This window comes from Camellia sinensis, chromosome 3 (assembly GCF_055761805.1).
Source record: "Camellia sinensis isolate YWXY chromosome 3, ASM5576180v1, whole genome shotgun sequence".
Classification (NCBI taxonomy): Eukaryota; Viridiplantae; Streptophyta; class Magnoliopsida; order Ericales; family Theaceae; genus Camellia; species Camellia sinensis.
Genome location: NC_138963.1, coordinates 84844608 through 84857762, shown reverse-complemented (window position 1 = coordinate 84857762; position 13155 = coordinate 84844608). Strand labels below are relative to the sequence as shown.

At 31.9% G+C, this 13155-nt stretch overlaps 1 protein-coding gene across 1 annotated transcript; it reads left to right on the top strand.

Moving 5' to 3' along the window:
• Nucleotides 1–5274: 5274 nt before the first annotated feature.
• On the top strand, nt 5275–12851 carry RIN4 (RPM1 interacting protein 4). Its single transcript, XM_028224194.2, has 4 exons — nt 5275–5558; nt 10530–11084; nt 11674–11868; nt 12529–12851. Exons 1-4 carry the CDS (start codon nt 5553–5555, stop codon nt 12544–12546), a joined length of 774 nt encoding a protein of 257 aa, XP_028079995.2. The 5' UTR covers nt 5275–5552; the 3' UTR covers nt 12547–12851.
• Nucleotides 12852–13155: the final 304 nt, after the last annotated feature.

The window sequence follows — 13155 nt, the reverse complement described above, 5'->3', positions numbered from 1 at the left end:
AATACTAACAAGTGCCTCAATAATTTGTTAGTCATTTAGATAGGTTAATGATATTTTTATATTTTTTACATTAAATATATACTTTATTTTATTATTTTTGCGCTTTCACACCATCTATATTGGTTTTGTTGGAAACTATTTTTTTCATGCACACATTAATGGTTTCAAAACTATTTTTCCAACAAGTTTTGGTCTTTTTAATTTTATTTAAAAAAAATCAATATAATTATTTTAAAATTGTGAGTTTGTTATATTTTTTTTCGAATATCAAACAAGCTCAGCATAGTTTATAGGGCGAATTACACTAACAATCCCTATAGTTTAGGACTTGTATCACTTTCGTTCCTGACTTTTTAATTGTGACACATTTGACCATGAATTTTGAATCTTATTCCAAATAAGGACATTGAAGATACCATTGCTTATTTTCTAGGACAAAATTGTCAATTTGATAAAATATAAACTAATTTGACAAAAATAATGTCAAAAAAATATTTTTGAATTTTTAAAAATTATTTCTACTCACTAAAGATAAAATTATGTAAAATTGATATATCTTTTAGACATTTATTTATTTTACCAAATTAATTTTTATTATGTGTTTAGATAATGATTATGTAATGGGTGATTGTTTTTATTTTCGTTAAATTAGTTTCTATTTTTTCTAAAAGTCAAATATGACGACAACTTTGATATCATTATTAAACCAATCCATTAAATCAAAAAATTCAAAACTAAAAACATTTCATATATTAAATATATCAATTACTCATTAAAATCCTAACAATCATCCATTATATGATCATCATCCAAACACATAATAAAAATTAATTTAGTAAAATAAATAAATAAATGTCTAAAAGATTTATCAGTTTTACATAATTTTATCTTTGGTAAGTAGAAATAATTTTTAAAATTTAAAAAATATTTTTTTGACATTGATTTTGTCAAATTAGTGTATATTTTTATCAAATTAACGATTTTGTTATTGAAATTAAGCAACAGCATCTTTAATTATTCTTATTTGAAACAAGATTCAAAATTCAGGATCAAATGTCTCATAATTGAAAAGTTAAGGATCAAAGTAACATAAGTCTCAAACTATAGGGGCTGTTAGTGTAATTTGTCCTAATTTATAAATATATTTTGAAAGTGTATATATGAGATAAAGTTTCTCTTGATTAAAACCGAGCTATATATAATAGAATTTCATAGAGGTAGGTGGATTAGAGGGTTTGCCTCGCCTTAAAAAAATTGATTTAGAACCCAGTTACAACTAGTAGGCATACTGATTATTGGCCACTTCATAAGCCTTTTATTTTATTTTATTTTTATATTTTATTGTCAATTGGGGATTATAAATTACACAACGTGTGGAGGGTATGATGGAGGAGTGGTGGTGATTATTTACACACCTAATATATGTATATATATATATATATATATAAAATAAATTCACAAATCACACGATTAAAGAAGTAGTCAAGTGTCAAAGTCAATCAAGGTGTCCCTTATAACTCTATTCCAAACAAACACAGCCTTGTTTACGTATTGTAATTGTGTCACGTTGACAATAACACCTCATTAACGTATGATTGAATATAAGGGAATATTGCCAATAAATAAAATAAATAAAATTATAAATTAAAAAAATAAAAACGAAGAAGAAGAAAGAAAAAAAGAAAGAAAGAAAGAAACAGAAGACAATAATTGCAAAAGAAAGGGAATCAAAATAATTGATCTACTATAAGAGCTTTAAAAAAAATTACAAAATTTATGAACAAAATTACAGTATTACCCCTTCTATTTTTTACGCCATCCTCACTCTCTCCTCTCATCCTTCTCCTCCTTATCTGTACGGTTCAGGTATAAATTTCACCCACTTATCCGTATTTGATTGATTTTAGATGTGGTCTTATTGTCTTGGAGGTTGAATTTTTAATCTAAGTTACCGTTGTGGTCATTGTAATCATCGTTGTTGCGAGGGAAATGTCCCGAGATTTAAAGAAATAAATTTGGGAATTGTTATTGTGAGATTGGAAGTGAATTTGAGATTTTTTCAATTTGCGATCAATGAGCAATCCATCAATTGCCCCACCTGAGTAAAATGTGTGTTTTCATCCAGTAGCTAGCAATCGATAACCGATCGATTGCTTCATTTTCATAGACCAACGATTGAGAGGAAATCGGGGGATCAATTCCTCTGGAAAGCAATCGATCATTATCCTAAGAGCGATCGATTGCTTCATTTTCATAGACCAACGACTGAGAGGAGATCGATGGGGGATCAATTCCTCTGGAATGCAATCGATCATTATCCTAAGAGCAATCGGTTGCTTGGGCAAAAAAGTGTTGAGTACACTTTTTTCTCTTTTCTCTTCCTCTTTCTTCTCATTTTCTATTTGAATTTCTCTTTCTATAGATTTATTTTCTCTCCACCATTAATATTCCACCAAAGCTTGGATTTGAAGGCTTTAGAGTTTGAGTTAATCTCTAACTCGAGTTCTAACGGTGTAGAGCTTAATGAGGACTACATATCTATTGGTGTAGATTTTTTATTTGATTACTTTCAAGAATTTTCTTCTCTTCAATTTTTGAGATAGGAATTTCTTTAACTTGTTTAATATGAGTTTATACTTGGATATGTAGTAGTTTTTTTGCACAAATTGTAGAATGTATAGAGATTTTAAAAGCATGTGTAGTAGTGACTTAGGATATGAGCAATGTTGGTTATTTCTCCATATTTTTACTATCAAATGTATCTTATAGCATTAGGATGCTTCAATTTGAAAAAGTCTCAATTTTCTTAAAATCCTAATTTGAGAAATTTCTTTGTTATCGTTGATAATTGTGTCTATACATGGAATTGGAATCAAATTCTTCAATTTTGGCTATTTGTATATTCTAAAGATTGTGAATTGTTGGTAATTAATGGAAAATTGAAATATTCTTTGTAGAAATCACCAACTTAGGTGAATTTAAACTCAATTTGATGACAAATTGATTGTTGACTCATTAAATTTGGAAAACTAATTGTTGAATGGTGAAATGTTGCAAATGTTTTGATGATCGAAAATATATGTGTTGCATTTGTTTCTGGAACCTAATTGATTTGAATTGAATAATAATGTTGAATCTGGAGAGTGTATAGAGATGAGATTAAGTTGGTGAGGTGTCCACTGTGAAAGACTGAAAATTCGCATAAAGTGGGTACCAATTTGCTTCCTGTTGTCAACCGATAAAGTGAGGGTATTTAGGTGGTACTTTGCGAGATCACTGGCAAATACATTGACCTAGGCATTCATCTTAATATAAAATGATTAATTTTGTTGATTTGAAACATTTATCAAACTTCACGTTAAATTATGAGATTTTGAGATAACGATCATTATGAATGAACGATGGATTTGAAATTAATATAAGCTCATTGTATAACATCATAATAATATACATTTGTAGAGTTATATTATTGAAAATAAAGTTCTCTCTATTGGATTGTATATTCATACTACGCTTTTGAATTCCTTCAAGTACTGATGGTGAACGACAACCATGAATTGGTGTGGAAATGTAAGCATGTGCTACAAGAGTTTCATTAATTGTTGTCCTAGGGCCTTTATTTTGTTAGTCATTTACCATTTCTTTTGTAAGGATTAAACCTTTTTATATGATGTCTGTAATGAATATGACCTTATGTATTGAATAATGAATATATAAAGGTGATCTTGTAAATCTGGGATGTGACACTCCCCACCCATCTCCGGCAGGCAATCGCCCTTCCTCTACCCTTCCCAACAACCCACAATCCCATTCTTGCCAATTTTCGCCCTTTTATACCTCTTCTAACCCCTTTCTCTATCGCCTGTTACTAACCCCCTTAAAACTTCTCAACATCTTCAATACTCTTTTCCCACCGCCATAGCCAATCTGCGTCTCTCATCTCTTTCCTTTTCCCACCTTTTAAAAACCCTAATCCTAATGTCTTTAATAGTGCCACCGCCATTAAATTGTTGCAATCTTAACCTGTGGTTGTCACCGTTGAGATCTTGAATCTTAATTGTCTGTGACAGCGGCATGATGTCAAACCTTAATTGCCTATATATAAGAAAAAAGTGGTGAAAAATGAGCTTAGGATTATAGAGTAAGGATTGGTGAGGTTGGGACAAATAGTGATTGGCAATGGTGGGGGAGGGTTGGCTAGGGGTTGAGAAAGGTAGAAGAGGGGTGGTTATCAGCGAGAGATGGTGGGGAGAGTAAGAAAGAAAAGAGGAACAAGGGAAAATTAAAGCAAAAAATTATCGGGCAATATTGTAATTTTGCTTCATAATTTTGTAATTTTTTAAAAGTTTCCACGGGGATGAAAGTACTATATTGATTTCTTTCCATCATTCTCTCAAATTTTCACTTTTCTACAATTTCCACTATGATTAATGTCGAAATAGTTATTTAAGTATTTTAATAATTTTTAAATTTATGCGATGTTTTGCAATTAAATTTTATATTTTCATTCATCAAAATAATTATGATTTAATATTGATTAATTACCCTTTAACTAACCTTAATCATAGATTTATGTACTTTATATAATTTTATTTGTATTATATATATTGAGTGTACCATATATAAGTTGTGACATTTTATAATTTTGATAAGATTTTATATCATAACCAATTCATTTTCAATCATAACACAAAAAATATTAGATGAATTACACTAACAGTCTCTATAATTTGGGTCTCGTTTCACTTTGATTTCTGATTTTTCAATTGCGATACATTTGATCATGAATTTGACAATTGAAAATATCATTCCTCAATTTCTAGGGCAAAATTGTTAATTCGATAAATATAAATTAATTTGACAAAAATAAATGTCAAAAAAAGTATTTTTGAATTTTTAAAAATTATTTTTACCCACCGAAGATAAAATTATGTAAAATTGATAAATCTTTAACGTATATATATATATATTTTTACAAAATTAATTTTTATTATGTGTTTGGATGATGATCATATAATGAGTAGTTATTAGGCTTTTGATGTGTAATTAATATATTTCATAAATGAAATATTTTTAGTTTTAGATTTTTTAATTTAATGAATTGATTTAATAATAATAATATCAAAATTATCGCTATATTTAATTTTTTAAAAAATAAAATTTAATTTAATGAAAATAAAAAGATTTGACTAAAATATTTTTTAAAAAAAATTAATAAAGAGAAACGAAAATTCGTTTTAAAAAAAAATTAACCGTACAATTTTGTTCTACCACACCACGCTTGACTTGTTACAGACGGAAGAGAGAAGAAACAGAGTGGGGGAGGAAGGAGAATGGTCAAACGAAACCGGTGGCGCCGGTCAACAGTTGATAAACCCCCTCGCCCCTATATATATTTTCTCTCTCTTGAAATCTCTCTCTCATCTCTGTTGGGTTGGGTGGTTCGTCGCTCTGAATAATCTTTGAATTGTTTTCTTCACAAAGCTTGAGTTTCCCTGGTGGATTTTTCTCTGACAGTTTTACTTTTTCATTGACAAGCTTGGTGCACAGAAATGGCAGTAAGTTCATCACTTTTCTATTGATTCTTTTTCTTCCATCTTTTATATATATGTGAATATGAATATATGAATTTTTTGGTGTTTTTGTTTTCATGCTTTGTGTGTGTGTTAGTTCTTGTTTGTTGGGCTCTGCTTGTAGACTCTTTTTGTGGGTTGTGTTTCTTTGTTTTGGTATGGGGATTTAGGAACGAAGTTGGTTGGATGGTGTTAAATATTTTGTATGTGTAAAATTCCAGGTATTTGGTGATATGGGTTTGTGTTTTCTTCTGCTTAGAAACGCTGTGGACTTCGTAATCTGTTTAATGGACACGATCTAAGATCAGATTTTGTGTTTTTTTGATACAAGTCTGTTTCTTTCTTTTAAATTAGGAGAATTCTATTGTACACACCCCATACCATACCATACCATACCATATGCATTCTTAGTACGCCATTTTCTTCTTCACTTATAAGGTGCATATGGTAATATGCCAATTGGCTAATTTATCAATATTCCATCAAGGACAGTGCTGCAACTTATTCACCAATATGATTTCATTTGCTTTGTGTTTGATGATTTAGGAAAGAAACTGAGAAATTTGGGAATTTGTACGTCTGGGTTTTTGTTTATTGTTTGATAATAGGTTTGCGGAGTCGGTATATGCATATTTTTTTTTTTTTTTGATGATTCCTGGAGGATCCTCAAGTTTGAGAATCAATTTGCAAAGTTGGGTCGTTCCTGTCTGAGATGTCATGTACCTTTTGATTACTGTTAAAAGCTTTGACTAAAGCTTTTTGGGTTCTTTGGGCTTTTGAGTCTCTTGACTTTGACAGTTTATTATTGGATTCTTGCTGTATTGAGAATAGCTTCCCATTCTGAACCTTTTTCATTTTTTGACAAGGGAATTGCCGATGATTCCAACCAGCCATGTAGTTTTGAGGTTGGGCTAGGTCTTTCTGCCGTTTTGGGAAAATATCTTGGCCTCAAGTTCTGCTTTGGATCCTGTGTCTAGAAACTGAATCTATTGTTTTGCCATTCCTATGTCTTAGCAGTTATACCCGATTAATCCCAAACCTCAGTGTTACATCCAGAGTCCCAATAATGGCATCAGATGAAATATATTAAATCACTGATCCTTCGGATCTATAGTCACTGTCTTTCTCTGTTGCAGCTTGGCAGTCAACAGGACTTGTAATTGTGCTTGCCTAAATGCTATGAATGACTGTAAAACATAATTTTTCATGAATAATATACATATTATATATATATATATATATCAAGCGTCTTGAACAGTACACACACATATATATCAAAGGTGAACAAACTTAATTTTCCATGTGAAATGATGACATACATGGCATGTTCATTCTATAGTATGTATTAGTCACTAAAAAAGACAGAAGACACATTTTTTGTTCAACAGCATTTGTCATCCTTCCTCCTTTGCATGATAGTTGGACCTTAAATGTATCTCTTTGATTGCTAAGTTACATGGTTTGTGTAGTTGAAGTTTCCCCATAATATACCAGATTACACATTGAGGGTGCCGAGATGATTAGTTCATTCTTCTGCTTTTATATCATAGTCATAGAATATTAAACTATTCCGACATTTATGTTCTACAATGTTCTTCTTGATATGCTGAGCATGAGTTCTTCTCTGTATGTACAATACAATTTCTTTTGTGTGCATTTGTAATTGCAAAGGTTCTCCTTTCATCATGTAATAAGTTGCTGATATTTTTGCGGAGCTGCATATTCTGCATATATCCTTGTGATTGGCCTCTCTGTCTCTCTCTCTTTATCTCTCTGTCTCTCTCTACTTTAAAAATGCCCGTGCTTATACCCAATCATCATTTTTTACTTGGCTGTCTAATAGCATGTTATTTATGAGTTGTTATCTATAAAAAAAAAATGTCAACTATTTGTATGACAAGAAAACTCATACTGTTAACTGTCGTGCATCATATATTTACCCATAATTGGTACCAAAGTTCTGCACCCAAAGTTAACCCTTAGGCCATATTTGTTTGAACGGACTGGATAAGAGGAATTGTAATCTATTGGACTGTTAACCATAGGATACATAATCCCTAAGCTATTTTGTTAGAAATGATGTATATCCCATGTTTGTTTAGTCGCAGGATTAAATATCAGAAAAAGAACTTCTTCTTTTTTTTTTAAATTATTTTTTATTTTTGTTAAAAAAAAATTAAAAATTAGTTTCTGAAAACTAAACCAAACATGTCCTAAGTAATTGGAGAGCAAAATTGTCGTTTTACTAGCTAAATCCATAGGAGGACTTGTCCAAGGTTTGTGTATCCCATCCCTCCTCGCAGGATAGGATAGTCCTGCATATGGGGGACTAACAGTCAAAGTATTAGTCCAACCTACAATTTTTCAACCAAACAATGGACTCCTTGATATGATGGACATGGAGTCCAATCCTTAATGTGTGGTTGGAAATTATGCTATTTCATTCATTGAAAGTGAAAACTCATGACTTTCAAAATGAATGAAGAGCTCTTCAAATGACGGAAATGCAAAAAGTTGATGTTATATATTTTAGGGTGTGAGGTATTTGGATATGCTATTATGTTTCAAGAGTTGAGAGGTTGTGTATCAAATAGGTTAAGAAATAACATTGATATTGTTCCAACCCTTGTGCACAATTTTGTAGTTTTTCTTATTTTGCATTTCTCTATTGTTGGTAATATTGGTAAAGCTTAAGATCATTCACTTGGGGAAAAAAAATTTCCGTAAGATATTGGAATGTGTAGAGAAATGAGAGAGTATGGGGTGACCCCTATATATTCACCACCAACATTAATGAAGGTTATGCCTTGAAGGTTGAATAAAACCTGTCCTAAAGCTAATATGAGCTGGGGAGCACTTAAGTACCCGCATTTCCTTAGCAAGTTTAGAAAACTATATTCGCAAGAAGTCTGAAACAGATACTCGGGCTGAAATGTGAGTATTGACTTGGTGATGATATATAAAACCATCCATTGTGGATTCTTTTTTCAGATGTTCCAGGGAATCATTGAAGAACCCACAAAGAAGTCAAAACATGAAAAATTTAGAGGATAATAATGTGTTCATTTCCGCACTAATTTGCAAGGGGTACAATTAGAAAAGATAATCCTCAGTGATGGGCTAGTTTGACTGTTATATGTGATAAAACAGGAGTGAGATACTAAATTTAGTTAGCAACTTGTTGTTACAGAAGTAAAAACTTTGATATTTTTTTTTTGTTTTTGTTTTTATTTATTTATTTTTTTGCAATTTTATTTTCAGTTAAGTTTATGGCTGGAATGGTTGAACTGAATATTAACATTGAACTGATTATTAACATTGAATTTTTTTTACTCAATAACACAATGCCTCACCACTGCACAATGTGGGAGGTGCACTGGCAGAGCATATTGGTTCTGACTAGAATAAGCAATACTGAAAAGGTTTTGTATAAGTTTAGTTGTTGTGTTGTAAAATAAAATAGTATCAAATTGGAGGTGTGTCACTCATGTTGTATGAGATATGTTTATTTCAGACAGTTGGGACAGGACAGGATATTGTGATAGAGGATCCTACCCAAAGTTATCCACATTCCTTCTGATTCTCTCTTTTAGTGAGATTTGTTTGGTTTAGTTTTTCAAAACTGTTTCAAGTTTTGTTTTTCGTCTTTGGCGAAATGTTTTCATATTTTAATCATTTTTTTTTTTTAAACTTTCTAGATACTTAAAAAAAATAAAATATTTGTGAAGAAATCTAAATAAATTCTATAAATTTTAAAAATATATATGAAAATGTACTTAGGCCTCGTTTGGCAAGAGGCTATTTTAGCCAATTAGCCAAAAAGTTACTAAATTAGCCAAAAAGCCAACAACCCATACCAAAAAGTCAAAGATTCTCTTTTCTCTCTACTTTTTGCACATCTTTTCGTAATTAGCCAAAAAGTCATCCCAAACATACAAGTTTTTTTTACCTACCTTTTTAGCCAAATAGCCAAAAAGTTACTAAATTAGCCTGTTCCCAAACGAGGCCTTAATATTTGTATTTAGTGAATTTGTTTTTAGAATTTTTCACAAATTTTTTACTTTTTAAGTGTATCTAGATTAAGTAAATCTAAAAATTAAAATAATTTGATCAAAATGTTAAAAAAGTTCAATATCAAGACAAAAAAAAACACTGAAAGCAAAGACTCAAAAAAAGAGTTTTGAGACTCAAAACCAAACAAAGGTTTAAATATTTGGTATGTAAACTACTTGACTTTAGAATATATGGTATGGAACCTTCGTGAGTTTGCAGTTGAAAGTTCTCTGAACATGTGTACGCCATGGATACAAACATAAGATATTTTTAAAAACTCATTAACCTTAAGAAGGGGCATAGTACTCTGCTGTTATGTTGCATTTTTTGTATTTATCATTATTTGCATGAATATATAAAATGTTTCAATGACAATCATCGACTATACATCTACCCTACAGCATCAGAATTATTATTTTTTTTTGGCAGGTAATATATTTTTTGGTGGATGTTAGAAAATGTTATTCAACAAAGCCTGCATCATTGATGCGGCTCTTGTACTGAATTTGGTTCTTGCATGTAGAAATATTTAATTCAGCAATGAAGTATTAGCAATCAATAATGGGAAAATATCCTTGTACTGCAATGTCATCTTACATAAAGTGCCTAATACACGTCACAAGGTTCTGAATATATAAAGTGCCCAATACATGTCACAAGGTTCTAAATGGAGCACTATGATCTGTTGTGACCCAGGTAGTCATCATTCAAAACCTTGTTCCGCCTTGGAACTTGTTATTTTTCCTAGTTCCATGAACCAGTTGTGACTTAAATGATTGATGGCCTGCACTGCTTACAGAAGGTGTCATGTAAATGAATGTTTAACTTATGGGTAAATGAATGTTTTTGTAGATGTTAATAATATTACCATGAGAAATAATAATGATCTTGTTATATTTGTAGCAACGCTCACATGTACCGAAGTTTGGCAACTGGGAAAGTGAAGAAAATGTTCCTTACACAGTCTACTTTGATAAGGCACGGAAGGGTAGAACTGGTGGGAAGATGATAAACCCAAATGACCCCCAAGACAATCCTGATATGTTTCCCAACATCGAGCCTCCAGCTCAAGCTCCTCCATCCGGGACCAGAACTGAACCAGAGGAACCACCAAGACGGGGAGCAGTAAGGACTGCACATGAGCATCAAGTAAGCAAGGAAGATAGTGACCTTAGGCAGTTCACTGAATCTCCCGCACGTAATGACAATATGGGCAGGAGGGTTTCTGGGGAGTCAGCACATCAACGTCATGGGGGGCGTGGATCAAGTTCTGGCCAACCTGTAAGACAAAGTGTTGGATCTGAACATAGCATAGAACGGTCACCACTTCATCCGCATCATCAAGCAAAGATCGTGGGAAAAGGTAGTGCATCTCCTTCCTGGGAAGGAAAGAACTCGTATGATGGTAGCCACGGCACTCCTGGAAGATCAAGATTGAAGCCTCGAGGCGATGAGACTGTAAGCTTTTCTCTGATTTACAATCATCCAAATTCCACAATTAGCATAAAAATGGAAATGGCATGCTGTGATCATGTGTTTGTTTCTGTGGATAAATGGACAGAATGAAAAGTAATTGAATTCCTAAGCTATCTAGTAAATTTCTAAAGGCTCCTTTGTTTCAAACGACCTCGTTTGGTGGAAATTATTTTAACCTAAAAACTGACAATCAGAAAGCAGAAGCTAAAAGCATCCCTCCTCCAGTCTCTGGAAAATCAGTTTTTTTTCTAGCTAATTTGAATTATTTCTACCTAATAAGTATAAGTAGAAGTTACACCAAACAGTCTGACACAAAATCTCAAATTAAAATAAGCTAAAAGAAAAAAGAAAAAAACGGCAAAAGAAGAAATCTAGGGCAAGTAGTTCCTTTGATTAACAAGCATTGGTCAAAACATGCATTTCACTGTTGTTGTTACCAACCAGTCCAATGCCAAAACAACTTTAATGCCTTTCCCCAATGATGAAATGATTTCCATCAAAACAAATTTCTATTAAATACTTATCCCCTTTTATCTATGAGGACTCTGACACTAAGTTCTAATTTTTGCAGCCTGATAGAGGTGCCGCTGTTCCAAAATTCGGGGAGTGGGATGAGAACAACCCTTCTTCAGCTGATGGATTTACTCATATTTTCAACAGAGTGCGAGAGGAAAGGCACACTGGGCCTGGAAATGCACCAGTTGCGGGTAATCAGCCATCTTATCCCAATGCACGGAAGCAAAACAATTATCAGAATACCAACAAGGTATGTTGATCAATCTCCTTTTTCAATCTAGTTTAATGAGGACTCTTATGGTGGTTCTTTGACATCTAAGAAGCACAAACTTTTTTGTGGAGGAAGCGTGCCGTGTCCCCAACACTCTTAAAAGCGTGATTGACACTTCTTCAATGTGTTTTTATTAAAAAATCAAATTCATTACACTCTACCGGCACTTGGTGGACACATGGCCATAATTCTTGAACCATTGGAATATGTTTTGAAACATTTATAAGATGAATAATAATTCTTGAACCATTGGAATATGTTTTGAAACATTTATAAGATGAATATGAATATTAAATATTATCATGTATATTTCAATGTTCTATAATTGTTTTATATTCTTTAGAATGTATTTGTTAGATGAATGATATCTTGATATTTAAGTTATGAAATATATAGCTTTGTAATGTAATTCGTGTACATCAGTTACATTTTTTTCATTATTTTTGAATAAATTATTCATATATATGTGACATATAATAAATTTCTAAAAATATAAAATTTTAGTATGTCCCAGACTTGTCGGCGTGTGTCCGTGTCTATGCTACTTAGTTTGACATTAATTTTGATTTTTTATTGTTCTTTGTTCTTTCACATTATTCCTGATTTCTACTTGTTCTTTTCCTCTTTCCTTTTCTCCAGAGTTGCTGCTTTCTTTGAATTTCCGAAAATGTTGTAAGGCGTGATCAAGCAAGCAAGCGAGACCTGTATATAGCTCTGAAGGCTTTACCTATGCAGAGCTTATGATGAGATATGGATTCTTTTCTTTTCCATGCTAGTGTGCTTTTACTGTTGCAATGAACTTGCGGTTATGATGAGAAAACATCTCTTCTTCTTCTTCTTCTTCTTCTTCTTCTTCTTCTTCTTCTTCTTCTTCTATATTTCTTGTCGTCTTCTTGATGGTGGCTTTCAGCTGTAAGAAAACAAGACAGATTCTTTTATTTATTCCAATATCTTGCTTTTCATTTTTTTTTCCCTGTAAGCATTTGTAACATTGTTTGCTATTGTTTTGTGTTTAAGCTACTGTATTTTTCACTGCTTTTGTTAGACCTGGAAAAATCTAGTCCAAACACTAACTCGGAAAAATTGGATATTGAGATGTTTTTCCTATTGTGGACCATCAAATCTTTTAAATTAAAGTTTAAATATTTGAATCTAATGTTGAGCAGGAATAGTTTTGGAACTTTTTGTCTATTCTTGCCTATTTGTTTTTGCCATTTTTGGCTACTGGTCTGCCTACGTTTGGGAAGAAAATTTTGGGGCTTTTTT